The sequence below is a fragment of the Salvelinus alpinus genome, chromosome 1 (genome assembly GCF_045679555.1).
Source record: "Salvelinus alpinus chromosome 1, SLU_Salpinus.1, whole genome shotgun sequence".
Taxonomy (NCBI): Eukaryota; Metazoa; Chordata; class Actinopteri; order Salmoniformes; family Salmonidae; genus Salvelinus; species Salvelinus alpinus.
Window position 1 is genome coordinate 104,830,901 of NC_092086.1, and position 14,566 is coordinate 104,845,466.

General features: G+C 41.1%; 1 protein-coding gene across 1 annotated transcript; it reads left to right on the forward strand.

The window, feature by feature from the left end:
* Positions 1-318: 318 nt before the first annotated feature.
* On the forward strand, positions 319-13,879 carry LOC139557708 (guanine nucleotide-binding protein subunit alpha-14-like). Its single transcript, XM_071372860.1, has 7 exons — positions 319-556; positions 9,942-10,126; positions 10,265-10,419; positions 10,639-10,767; positions 11,134-11,263; positions 11,518-11,671; positions 11,999-13,879. The coding sequence occupies exons 1-7, from the start codon at positions 436-438 to the stop codon at positions 12,190-12,192; spliced, it is 1,068 nt and encodes a 355-aa protein (XP_071228961.1). The 5' UTR covers positions 319-435; the 3' UTR covers positions 12,193-13,879.
* Positions 13,880-14,566: the final 687 nt, after the last annotated feature.

The following is a 14,566-nucleotide window of genomic DNA, read 5'->3' on the forward strand; positions in this document are numbered from 1 at the left end:
ACCGAGTCAATCTGTGGTGTACAGGTTAGTCAAGGTAATTTGTACATGTAGGTAGGGGTAAAGTGACTATGCATAGATAATAAACAGTGAGTAACAGCAATGTAAATAGTTCAGGTGGCCATTTGATTAATAATTCAAAACAATTCAAATCATCGAAGCTTGATGATGACTTGGTTATTTGAATCAGCTAGGGCAAAAAACAACACGTGCACCCAGGGGGTCCCCAGGACCGAGTTTGGGAAACCCTGGTTTACATCACCTGCTTCTGGTTTAAATGCATGTTAGGAATGCGACCCGGTTCCTACACGTAAGCATGACTTATGAATTCCGACAGGGAGGGAGGACGTTATCTTGACCCGCATACCCCTGGTTGGAATAAAAATCATTATCCATCTACCTCACCTTACCTACGGACGGCTACAACACGACACCAATATGGGTGAATGCTGTATGTCGGCTGAAGAATTGGAGAGAAATAAGATACATCAGGAGATTGAAAGACAGCTTCGCCGGGACAAGAGAGAATCTCACCGGGAGATAAAGTTGTTGCTTTTAGGTGAGTCATGGCGTATGCTATGTATAATTGTTTATTCGGCAACTTTATGCGCGAGGTATAGTTAACTACGCTACTCCAAGTTGATTTTATGTCATTAAAAAATTGTTAGAGGGAATAGGCATAGTCTAGATAGCGTTTCGACAATTATTTTAATCTTGCAAATGAACATTTGACTTTCCTCAAATGGTTCCCATCCTCTGCGGTTTAGTTTAAACTCGTAACTCGACTTGTCTTTACTCTGCTATAGATCAGTGCCATTTAAAGACCCAGTGCAGTCAAAAACTAGATTCACTGGGTTTTAAATATATGTCCACACTATGAGGTTGGAATAATAGTGTGGAATGAGGTTGGAATAATAGTGTGGAATGGTGAAAACAATGATAATCCCTTTTTAGTGTAAACTGTTTGAAAAGACTGCCTGATATGTCAGCCTGTTTTGGTGGTATGGAGTTTTGGCGGTAAATTAGTTAATAGACCAATAAGAAATAGGTGACCGACTGGCTCAAATCCGTATTAGGTATCAAAATTTGAAATTGTGTTTTTTGCATTGCATACAAGTAGAGACTCAGAGCTACAAAATTGTATATCATGCACTGCGTTTGAGGAACAATGGGAAAGTAATTCTGCTTTGAAAGTTGACAAACTTGTAAACTCACTTTCTCTCCTACTGGAGAGCTCTCCGTTGTCTACACCCATTCAGCATTGTTCACACCCTCTTAAACCAGCCCCACCCATCTCTTTAAGGATTCACACGGGAGGTCATGTGCAAAACAGTGAGTAGTGTAGTAAAGATTAAGACTAACAGTGGCAAAAGTAGTCACCTACAATAAGGAAAAATTCCAGGCAAACAGAAAGTGTCCAGATAAAAATATTTTATAAATATTAGATGACGCTTACCCAGACAGACTAAATTGCTGGGTCATGTGAAAGAAATGCTATAAATCAAATCAAAACAAATCAAATTGTATTAGTCACTTGCGGCGAATACAACAGGTGCAGACCTTACAGTGAAATGCTTACTTACAAGCCCCTAACCAACAATGCATTAAAAAAAATATGACTAAGAAATAAAAGGAACAAGTAATTAAAGAGCAGCAGTAAAATAACAAGAGCGAGACTATATACAGGGGTTACTGGTACAGAGTCAATGTGCGGGGGCACCGGTTAGTCGAGGTAATTGAGGTAATATGTACATGTAAGTAGAGTTATTAAAGTGACTATGTATAGATAATAACAGAGAGTACCAGCGGTGTAAATGAGGGGATGGGTGGGCAATGCAAATAGTCTGGGTTGCCATTTGATTAGATGTTCAGGAGTGTTACGGCTTGGGGGTAGAAGCTGTTTAGAAGCCTCTTGGACCTAGACTTGGAGCTCCGGTACCGCTTGCCGAGCGGTAGTAGAGAAACAGTCCATAACTAAGGTGGCTGGAGTCTTTGACAATTTTTAGGGCCTTCCTCTGACACCGCCTGGTATAGAGGTCCTTGATGGCAGGAAGCTTGGCCCCAGTGATGTACTGGGCCGTACGCACTACCCTCTGTCGTGCCTTGAAGTCGGAGGCCGAGCTGTTGCCATACCAGGCAGTAATGCAACCAGTCAGGATGTTCTCGATGGTGTAGCTTTAGAACATTTTGACGATCTGGGGACCCATGCCAAATCTTTTCAGTCTCCTGAGGGGGAATAGGTTTTGTCGTACCCTCTTCACGACTGTCTTGGTGTGCTTGGACCATGTTAGTTTGTTGGTGATGTGGACACCAAGGAACTTGAAGCTCTCAACCTGCTCCACTACAGCCCCGTCGATGAGAATGGAGGCATGCTTGGTCCTCTTTTTCCTGTAGTTCACAATCATCTCCTTTGTCTTGATCACATTGAGGGAGAGGTTGTTGTCCTGGCACCACATGGCCAGGTCTCTGACCTCCTCCCCATAGGCTGTCTCGTCACACTACCACTGTTGTGTCATCGGCAAACTTAATGATGGTGTTGGAGTCGTGCCTGGCCGTGCAGTCATGAGTGAACAGGGAGTACAGGAGGGGACTGAGCACGCACCCCTGAGGGGCCCCTGTGTTGAGGATCAGCGTGGCGGATGTGTTGCTACCTACCTTTACCACCTTGGGGCGGCCCGTCAGTAAGTCCAGGATCCAGTTGCAGAGGGAGGTGTTTGGTCCCAGGGTCTTTAGCTTATTGATGAGCTTTGAGGGCACTATGGTGTTGAACGCTGAGCTGTAGTCAATTAATAGCATTCTCACATAGGTGTTCCTTTTGTCCAGGTGGGAAAGGGCAGTGTGGAGTGCAACAGAGATTCCATTATCTGTTGATCTGTTGGTGCGGTATGCAAATTGTAGTGGGTCTAGGGTTTCTGGGATAATGGTGTTGATGTGAGCCATGACTAGCCTTTCAAATCACTTCATGGCTACAGACGTGAGTGCTACGGGTCGGTAGTAATTTAGGCAGGTTACCTTAGTGTTCTTGGGCACAGGGACTACGGTGGTCTGCTTAAAACATGTTGGTATTTCAGACTCAGACAGGGAGAGGTTGAAAATGTCAGTGAAGACATTTGCCAGTTGGTCAGCGCATGCTCGCAGTACACATCCTGGTAATCCGTCTGGCCCTGCGGCCTTGTGAATGTTGACCTGATTAAAGGTCTTACTCAAAATCGGCTGCGGAGAGCGTGATCATACAGTCGTCCGGAACAGTTGGTGCTCTCATGCATGTTTCAGTGTTATTTGCCTCGAAGCGAGCATAGAAGTAGTTAGTGTGGTCTACAGTTTATCATGAGATACTCTACCTCAGGTGAGCAAAACCTTGAGATTTCCTTAGATATCGTGCACCAGCTGTTGTTTACAAATATACACAGTCCGACCCCCCTTGTCTTACCAGACGCCGCTGTTCTATCCTGCCGATACAGCGTATAACCAGCAACTGTATGTTGATAATGTCGTTGTTCAGCCAGGTCTCCGTGAAGCATAAGATATTACAATTTTTAATGTCCCGTTGGTAGTTTAATGTTCCTCGTAGGTTGCCGATTTTGAATGTTAGCTAGTAGAACGGAAGGAAGTGGGGGTTTATTTGATCGCCTACGAATTCTCAGAAGGCAGCCCGACCTCCGTCCTCTTTTTCTCCGTCTTCTCTTCACGCAAATGATGGGGATTTGGGCCTGTTCCCGGGAAAGCAGTATGTCCTTCACTTCGGGTTTGTCGGACTCGTTAAAGAAAAAAAAAGCTTTTGCCAGTTCGTGGTGAGTAATCACTGTTCTGATGTCCAGAAGTTATTTTCGGTCTCATAAGAGACGGTAGCAGCAACATTATGTACAGAATAAGTTTTTTTTTTAAAGTTACAAACAACGCAAAAAAACCTAGCAAAAAAACTATTGGTTAGGAGCATGTAAAATGTCAGCCATCTTCTCCGGCACCATGATACATGATACCACCAGCCACATATTTCGAAGTGGATGGGTGTCTACAGAAGGTGTAAACGGTACAGCCAAATGGTTACTTGCATAGTACCAATATCAGAAATAGATAGTGTCAATATAAATAAAATAATATACAAGAACAATATCAGTGATAGATGGGGTAGTTATATGCATGCAATCAGGGATAAAGTGGCTGAGCAGCAGGATAAAAAATTATAATTGTAGCATCAACATATGGCGTGTGTGTTAGGAGAGAGTCATTAGAATAGAGGCACTGTAGATAGTGCTGATGACTGGGCCGTCCGAACCACGCATGAACAAGGGGATCTGAGAGCCTGTTTCTCTCCTGCTCTTGACTTTGGTGTAGGGCATGTGATGTCCATAGCCTCTTCCGCGAAAAACTCCCTGATCTTCTCAAAAACATATGTTTGTCTAGCTGTGTCCAGTCCAGGTTGTGCTTGTACAGGCAGACCATCTATCGGAGGAAGGGTGTTAGCGTTGCGCAGCAGCTGAAACCTGGTCCTGACTGAGTCCGAACAATCCTTGGTGACAACAACACCAGGCTCCAGAGCATCGAAACTCTAAAACAGGAAATAACAACAAAAAATTAAGAAATTACAACCTTGCACAACATCAATTCACCTTCCAAGTTTAGATAAGAAGAATAATATTCACCTGAAGTGCTGGTAATGCTTGAACTGTGGCAGCGGAGTACAGAGTCACGTGTTGTTGCCAGCCATACAGTATTTTTCCACCAGCACCGTACCATCCTCCAGTCCAACCAGCTGTGGGATGTTGACCCCTGTCACAGTGCTGTCCTTCACAACACCAGCAATCTCAGACAAAGTGTTCACTCTGGTCTTTCTGAAGCGCTGCTTTGGTGAGGCCGAAGCACCAGTCGAGGGCAAACTTGGTGTGGCCTGTGATCAGGAAGTGAAGATCCAGACTGTGGTGGAGCTTGTGCATGGTCCGCCAGGCACAATACCAGAGCACAAACTTGTTCTTGTTTTGGCCACTGCAGTTATCACAAATTAGGTACATGTGTTTTTCCCCAACTCCGTAGTTGGTGAAGAAATGAGGCTTGTAGTTGACTGCGCTGATGCCTTTGCTGGATGTTATGCCTTCCTCAATCAAGTAGTTGACTTGTTGTGGTCTCCTTCACAGCAGACACCAAACAAGCCACACTTGCGAAAAGTTAAAAAGTAGATGGTACCTGGCTGCGTAGGGTCCAGAATGATAGTGCACCTGCAAACAACAAAAGAACATTAAGTTAATGAAAAGAAAATGTAACGTAAAACGAAAGATAATGTTTAAATGCATCATTATCAGGTAAGTCTCACTTACCTACAAATGTTCAGAGCAGCAGCACTGTATACAGAAACATAATCTTGGAAACTGGAAATTAAAATGATAACACATAGCCCGACTACACGTACCTCTAGAAAATACAGAAATAATGTGAGATCAATAAAAGTAGTGCCAATCTTGTCAATTAAATAATCCAAACGTTTTGCTTATGCTTTACATACCAAGTGTTGTCATCAATTCCCTGTAGAGACTCCACACTGCTGCTTTTGTCACATGGGATGGCAGCAGCTTTCCACCAAAGTGTTTGTGTCCTGGGTGGCGTCCTGGTAACACTATTGCATTATCCTCTGCGTAGTTGTTGATGAAGTTCACCACTCACTGCAAGTCCTCATGCTTCAGGTGTCACCTGTGCATGCTTGGGCCAGCTCTTATTTTGATGGGAGGCATTAGACCATTTTACTTGTATGACTGGTGGAGGAGAGTCAGGCGTGTTCTACTGATGCTGAAAGACAAATTCCAGATACAAATATTTTGGCATTATTATACAATAGATAGCTGTAATCACCGTCAGACATACCTGGCTAACTTGATGGGTCAAGTAATCATCTGGCAAAGTGGAGTCTTTTGTTTAGACATACTAGCTAAACATTGAACCATAATCCTAATCCATAGAGTACTAGCAATACAAACCGATTGTCATAACTAGCTAAAGTTAACCAAATAGGTTCAATGTTAGCTAGTTAGCTAGCTAACATTAGGCTATAACAATGCGAAATGGCATTCTGAGATAACATTACTACACACAGATCATAAACGTAATGTTAGCAAGCAAGCCAATGTTAGCAAGCAAGCCTAGCTAGCTAACAGTATGCTTTAGCAACTTTCTGACAAAATTAGAAACGTATAATATCTGAAACTGTTGCTAGACTCTTACCCGTATACATGGATGAATGTATAAGACGTCCTGTGTCGTTTCCATTGCTTGGCCCGTTGTTGTGTCAAGTCACTCTGGTTCACACTGACCGTGTGCAATGCTATAAGAATCATCTTAAGCTTTAGCCCCCACCCAAACTCTGACCATTTTACTCACCCTAGCAGAGCTGGCTAGGCTGTTTTCATGTTAACCAGAGTGTTGGTAACTGTAACTGTGCTCCTGGCAACAATTTAACTACGCTTTTTTGCCGACTTACTGACACCGGCCATATTCAACCAGTGTTGAGCGTTCGTAAATTCATCAGTTATTCGCACACTCAGACGAGAGTAATCTGAACAGTAGTTGCAGTGAAGTTCTAATAAAATGGATACTTGCATAGTTGACTCTTTTGTTAAGTTTTAATACGCAATTCTTTAAAAAAAAGCTGCTTTTGACAGGATTACCTACTAACCAGCTCAAATAGACAGAAGCGTGCTATATGGCAGACCAATCCAAATTCATCTCTCAGCACTCATTATCTCTGCCAATCATGGCTAGCGAGAAGGTTGCTCACTTTTTCTGTGGCCTAACCAACTAGGCTTATAATTCAAATGTTTTATTCGTATTTACATACAAGTTTGTTATTAAGGCACATGAAAGTTAATGTGTTCGAGAAGGCATTTCTGCCCCAAAAACTATTTTGATAAAAGTTTAAGTTCAAACGGCTCTCCTGTGAAGTAGTGACCCACAACATACGCCTAGTTTCCTGAAACGGGTCACATTTAGAGTTTCAAACCTCTCTGCCAATATCTAAACCTGTCCAGTGTCCACTTTATCAGTTAATTGTATAATATTCACATGAAAATCTGCCGCAAAATTGGATGGAAACCTAGCCATTGTCATAAAATCTGTTTTTTACTTTTATGTTGTTCTTGGACTGCAAAAGGCCCATTATCAATGACTACATTTTTAGATTTGATATGATTAAAATGGGCCTAATCAGAATTACAATAGATTTTGAAGCAATTTTATAGATGTTGAAATACAGAATGTAAATAAATGCAAACATCAGTAAGGCAAGGAGAAGACCTGTGAAAAGCCATGTTTGTTTCTGCTGTCTCAACCAATAAATCAAATGTTTGTTTCCTCAATATGTTTGTTTCCCCTACCCACTCAGACCACTCCCAGACACTCCTAGCAAGATTCTTGCTTGAGAATTTGCTCTTTGCTAAGAAGCTATTTTAGTTTATTTTTCACCATTTGAATTGAAAACAACCACACTAAGGTACTTTATTATTACCTAGACATGATTTGATACTGAGATATAATGGCTGCATTGGACCTTTAAATCTGCAGGGGTATTCAGGGTGCTAGGTACGATTTGATTTTGCGGCCCACATAGGCCTACCATTTAGTCTGTCCAATAATAGGCTATTAACTTGAAATCATGGAAGAACATAACAATTTTGTAGTTTTGCGAGGGGGGGGGGGGGGTTAGGCTTTCAGTTAGAAGTAAATTGAAGCTGTGGAAGTTCAGAATAATCCACCATATGCATGTTTAATAATTAAAATAAGATAGCCTTATATTTATTTTAAAACAATGTAGCCTATAAACTTGCTTTCTTTAGACATCAAATCATCAAATCAAATCACATCAAATTTTATTTGTCACATGCGCTGAATACAACCTTACTGTGAAATGCTTACTTACAAGCCCTTAACCAACAATGCAGTTTTAAGAAAATAAGAGTTAAGAAAATATTTCAAAAAAAATGTATAATAAAAGTAACACAATAACAAGGCTATATCACAGGAGGTTGGTGGCACCTTAATTAGGGAGGACGGGCTCGTGGTAATGGCTGGAGCGGAATCTGTGGAATGATATCAAATACATCAAACACATGGTTTGATGCTATTCCATTTGCTCCTTTCCAGCCTTTATTATGAGCCATCCTCCCCTCAGCAGCCACTGGGCTATATACAGGGGGTCTGATATCCAGAAGCTATTTTCAGTCATAAGAGAAATTAGAAGAAACATTATGTACAAAATTTGTTACAAATCATGCAAAAAAATATTATAATAGCACAATTGGTTAGGACCCGTGAAACAGCAGCCATCCCCTCCTGCACCATGAGATGAACATCTAGTCTATATATCACTTCTATGGAATAGTAGGCTGCATCTTCCCTGACAGGACAAGTTTTCTTTTCATAGTTGTTCTCCAGAGAAGCCCTGGGCAGTTGAGTAGGTATGAGTCACTCCAAACCCCATTCTCCACATAGAAACCTGTTAAACCAGGAGATAGTTGAGCAGACACTCAGAACAAGGCTACACTTTTTGTCTTGGTGATTTTCAGCCCTGAAAAAGGTTAGTATTACTGGCAGAGTAATTACAGTCAGGTCGAATAACAGTAGGCTACATTTTTTAAATGACTGTCTGTACCTCTGCATGACATCGTTTAAATGTACTGTACAAAGTGTGACTGAATGTGTAGTCTAGGGGCGACTGATGGTGAGTGGGCATTATCATTCATAGAACAGTCCTTCAAAACTACTTGGAGAGGGACCAAGAAGCACTTGCTGAAAGCCTCTATCCTACCGTCACACTTATCTAAATAAACGGAGTCACCTGCATCTCTCTTCTGTCCAAACTGTCATCTAGCACATTTTAACTCTCTGATCAGCAGTTATGGCTATGTGTGGTATGTGGACAAGTGACAGTAGTTGATCCTGGCTTGCATTTTAATGCAACAGTCATGTGAGGCCAACTACAATGCAATTTAATGTCAGAATTTCTCATAGTGAAATGATTACTAGCCACACCGTACTATTGTAATAGCTACATGAAGGCCTACTGCACTATTGCAACATTTTCACACGGTGCATTTTACTACTTACTATCAAAACATGGATTGTTCTTAGGTTATTTTAGGAATGCGTTAAGCATTACAGGACATTGAAGAAAGGTCAAACCAATCTTATCCTTCAGAATTAGTTAACAAACTTCTCAATGTATTCCTGCTGTAAAGGTCATATTATTGGCCAATAAGCCAAAGTATGCAATACGTGTGGATGAAGTGGTGCCTTTATGTAACACACACCCACATGTAACACACACATCCTCGTACACACACACACACAAGTTTGTTTTACTATCCTTGTCTGGACCAAACAATTGACCCCCATTCAAAAATCAAAAATAAGCATAAATACCCTTTTTCCTTGTGGGGACCGGCAAAATATTTTCCTTGTTTTACTATACTTGTGAGGACTTCTGGTCCCCACAAGGATAGTAAAACGAAACACACATACACTCAGGGTTGTGCTCAATTCACAATTTTGGAATTGACTCCAATAGACCTCAACAGTTTGTAGTCCCAAAAACAGGAAATTAGTAGAATATTTGCATAAATGTTTGTTTTCGTTGATCATTCCTTCTAAGATTGTCCTGAAAATCTATTGTTTCATCAATATTTGATATGCATGTGTAAACAACATGTTTGATGTTTTATGTACAATATGTTTATTTGTATAGACTACACCTAATTTAGAAGAGGCATTTTGAGTTTCATAGGAAATAGAATTGAATTTTGTGAAATTCTTTAATTCAAATTTGAATTGAAATTCTTTATCCTGTTTACTACTTAAATTCAAGAATTGAATTGGGATTTGTGAGGCACTCTCAATTCAATTCTAAATTGAGCCCAATCCTGACACACACTGACATTCACAGACTCATGTCTCTCCTTTCCCAGGGACTGGTGAGAGTGGGAAGAGTACCTTCATCAAACAGATGAGGATCATCCATGGGACGGGCTACTCCGAGGAGGACAAGCGAGGCTTCACCAAGCTGGTGTACCAGAACATCGTCATTGCTGTTCAGAAAATGATCCAAGCCATGAAGACCCTACGGATTGATTTCAAAGATCACCAGAACATTGCAAGCAGCTTGTCAGAAGATTCAATATCATATGATTGTGTTTTTCTAAAGGGGCTTGCTGGTTCATAAGTTTAAGTATCAATCTCTAGCAACATCTACTACTTGCCATATCTAAAACGACATCTCTGTGTGTTCCAGAGCCATGCAGACAAGCTGAGCAGGGTGGAGGCAGACATATTGACCAACCTGGAACCATGGCAGGTGGATGGCATCAGAAGACTGTGGAGTGACCAGGGCATGCAGAAGTGCTATGAGCGCAGGAGGGAGTACCAGCTCTCTGACTCTACCAAATAGTGAGATTTGTCTTTTACCCACTCACTCAGTCCAAGCTAAGGTATACATGCATGTACACTCAACAAGTCCCAGCTCCTTGATTCTGCCAAATTTGTGATCTTTATCCATAGATAGATAGATATGACTATGCACTCCATAATAAGTCAGGTATCTAGTGTTAGGGTATTTAGCAAAGTATGTGCCACTGCCAATGCATTTTCTTGTTATTTTCATGACAGTTACCTGAGTGACCTGGACAGAATTGCTGCGCCCTCATACCTCCCCACTCTGCAGGATATCCTCAGGGTCAGGGTCCCTACCACTGGCATCATAGAGTACCCCTTTGACCTCAAGACTGTCATCTTCAGGTCAGTGACCTCTCTATTGGAGTAATGGTGTCAGAGCCTTGTTGTCCACTGAGGCTATAGTTCTGTTTATATACTTCTACTATACTTTTTTCCACCTATCCTTCCTTCCTTCCTTCCTTCATTCCTTCTTTCCTTGCAGTAATCTCTGATATAACTTGTTTGGATCTTTGAAAGCTATGTACTGTAGTTGAGTTCTTACCTCCACTTATTTAGTAATGTTAGACCAGTGATTACTTCAAGGAAGAGTGGAGGGAATGAGGGAAGGAAGTATTCCCCAAGTCAGCATTTTAAATGACACCCTAAAGGTAATGCCCTATAGCTGGAATAGAGTGTGATTTGAGATGTGTTCCGTGTTGTTTTTACCAGGATGGTGGATGTTGGAGGTCAAAGGTCAGAGAGGAGGAAGTGGATCCACTGTTTTGAGAGGGTCACCTCCATCATCTTCCTGGTGGCTCTCAGCGAGTACGACCAGGTCCTCTATGAGAGCGCCAATGTGGTGAGTTGTTTCTCCCGTGGTCACATAAAGTCAAATAAATGATTTGGGGTACTGTAAAATGTACTACCACTACCAACCAGGTAGACTCCCTTCATTGTGTATGTGCGCAGTAGTGTATAATCAAAGATTATGGAGGGTTCAATGTGGAGGGTTCAATTTAATTCCAAGCCTAAGTGTTTTTAGACGTATATTATTCTACCAATAACAAATTTGAACATGATCTGAATCTTCCTATGTGTTTATGTTCCTTGCAGAATCGATTAGAGGAGAGCAAAGCCTTGTTTACAACCATCGTCACCTATCCCTGGTTCCAGGAGTCCTCCATCATCCTCTTCCTCAACAAAACAGACCTCCTAGCAGACAAGATCTTACACTCCAACCTAGCAGACTACTTCTCAGCGTTCACTGGTTAGTACTCTAGACTAGTACACTGGTAGTCATGCATTTAGTCGTATATTCATGCTATACTCCAACCTTGCTGAGTACTTTACTAAGTACACTGGATAGTTATGCCTTGATATGTGTGTGTCAATATATTTTACATATCCATGGTTGGGGTCAATTCCACCTAAATTCCAGTGAATTAGAGTTCATTCCTATATATAAAAAAACAGAGTCCATATCCAATTCAAGTGACAGGAACTGGAATTGACCCCAACTCTGACCGTATTATGCACGAAGAGATTCCCAGTATATTTTACGTACATTCTTTTTCATAAATGTATTTTTTTAAAGGTCCACAGAGAGATGCAGAGTCTGCTAAGATGTTCATCCTGAATATGTACAAAGAGCAGCACATAGGGCGTCACAAATCTCTGTACAACCACTTCACCTGTGCTACCGATACAGAGAACATCAGAGTTGTCTCCAAAGCTGTCAGGGACACAGTCTTCCAAGAAAATCTGGATCGGTTCGGGTTAGGGGTTTAGGACTAGCGTGGTCACGGATCTGTATATGCTACAAACGTGTTATTTTAGTTTGGGGTTACAGTTTTGCTACAGAGTAACTGTGGTCTTGAATAACACACTTTATTACTATAGCAGGACTTCAGAAACATTTTGATTTACACTGCCGTTCAAAAGTTTGGGGTCACTTAGAAATGTCCTTGTTTTTTAAAGAAAAGCTAATTTTTTGTCCATTAAAATAACATCAAATTATTGTGAATCTAATGTACTTGTCCTCTTGCTCAGAGTTGACGTTGAGAACTCTCCATAGAGACTGGTGTTTTGCGGGTCAACAGTGAAGCAGCGACTCTGGGATGCTGGCCTTCTAGGCAGAGTTGCAAAGAAAAAGCCATATCTCAGACTGGCCAATAAAAATTTAAAATTAAGATGGGCAAAAGAACACAGACACTGGACAGAGGAACTCTGTCTAGAAGGCCAGCTTCCCGGAGTCGCCTCTTCACTGTTGACGTTGAGACTGGTGTTTTGCGGGTACTATCTAATGAAGCTGCCAGTTGAGGACTTGTCAGGCGTCTGTTTCTCAAACTAGACATTGTAATGTACTTGTCCTCTTGCTCAGTTGTGCACCGGGGCCTCCCACTCCTCTTTCTATTCTGGTTAGAGCCAGTTTGCGCTCTTCTGTGAAGGGAGTAGTACACTGCGTTGCACGAGATCTTCAGTTTCTTGGCAATTTCTCGCATGGAATAGCCTTCATTTCTCAGAACAAGAATAGACTGACGAGTTTCAGAAGAAAGTTATTTGTTTCTGGCCATTTTGAGCCTGTAATCGAACCCACAAATGCTCCAGATACTCAACTAGTCTCAAGAAGGCCAGTTGTATTGCTTCTTTAATCAGCATAACAGTTTTCAGCTGTGCTAACATAATTGCAAAAGGGTTTTCTAATGATCAATTAGCTTTTTAAAATGATAAACTTGGATTAGCTAACACAACGTGCCATTGAAACACAGGAGGGATGGTTGCTGATAATGGGCCTCTGTACGCCTATGTAGATATTCCATAAAAAAATCTGCCGTTTACAACATTATCAATGTCTACACTGTATTTCTGATCAATTTGATGTTATTTTAATGGACAAAACATTTGCTTTTCTTTCTTTTGAACGGTTGTGTGTATATATATATATATATATTTATTTTTTTACATCAGCAGTTGTCGCGGTGCTATACAGATACCCAGCCTAAAACCCCAAAGAACAACCATGGAGTTTTTCCTGGACACTGCTTCTGCATTGCTTGCTCTTTTGTGTTTTAGGCTGGGTATCTGTAAAGCACTTTGTGACAACTGCTGATGTAAAAGGGCTTAATAAAATACATTTGATTTGAATTTGATTGTAAAAAGTATGAATTGTAAGAACTAACAGACAGTCTCCTGAACATCTACCATATTATGAGATGGGGTATCAGTAGGCTATTCCATCTGTATGACATGGTTGATGAGAAAAATACCATGGGAAGAATGTTGCCGATCCTGCCTGCACAGTACTGCAAGTTAAGAGGAAGTAAAGGGAAAATATGCCTACAGAGTCAAAGTTCCTTAGTTTACATTTGTGTTGTAATAGGTGCGTTTCACATTGTGTATGTTTTATAATTTACACTTTCCTCCTTTTTTGTATCTATAAAACTTCAAATAAATGATCAACACAATTATCAACACATTCAAAGGGTTCTGGAATGGTCACTGGTTTGTTAATTGTTAATTGCTAAGAATTACCCTTCAGTGCATGTCTGTGGTGCTGCTTGTGTGCCAGTGCGAGTGGGAGGTTGCCCGAGGAGTGAGAGAGAACCACATTTCAGCAGCAGGTATAAAATAATGACAGACTAACTAGATAGCCAATTCAAAACATACCTATAGCTAACTAAGCATTACTTTCGTTGTTGCCAGCACTGCATAGCCTAAATAAATCTTCACTGTTAGAAAACTGGGATTCCCCTCTATTAAACAGAAGCAATATAACTGCGAACATCATTACAAATATTCTAAGAATAGCCTAATTGACAAATAACTTTCTGTGCATAGATCTCCACGAAACATGAATAATTTTATAAAGACAAATGTATTTAGTTGTAATGTTGAAAAAGCCACGCCTGCACACCCAGGAGCTCTCCAGATGGAGGGTTGACCACATGTTGACAACGTGACTAACAGTGCAGTTCTGTGGGGGGCTAAGTGCCTTGATCAAGGGCACAATGGCAGGAGGGGGTAGGTCTACATGGGATTGGACACAGCAGTTTTCCAGTGTCAATAATGCTTACCTTTTCTTGTAAGCTATATATAATATTAATGAAAATGTAGTTAAATGTCATGGAGAAGTCAAGGAACACACACACACACACACACACAC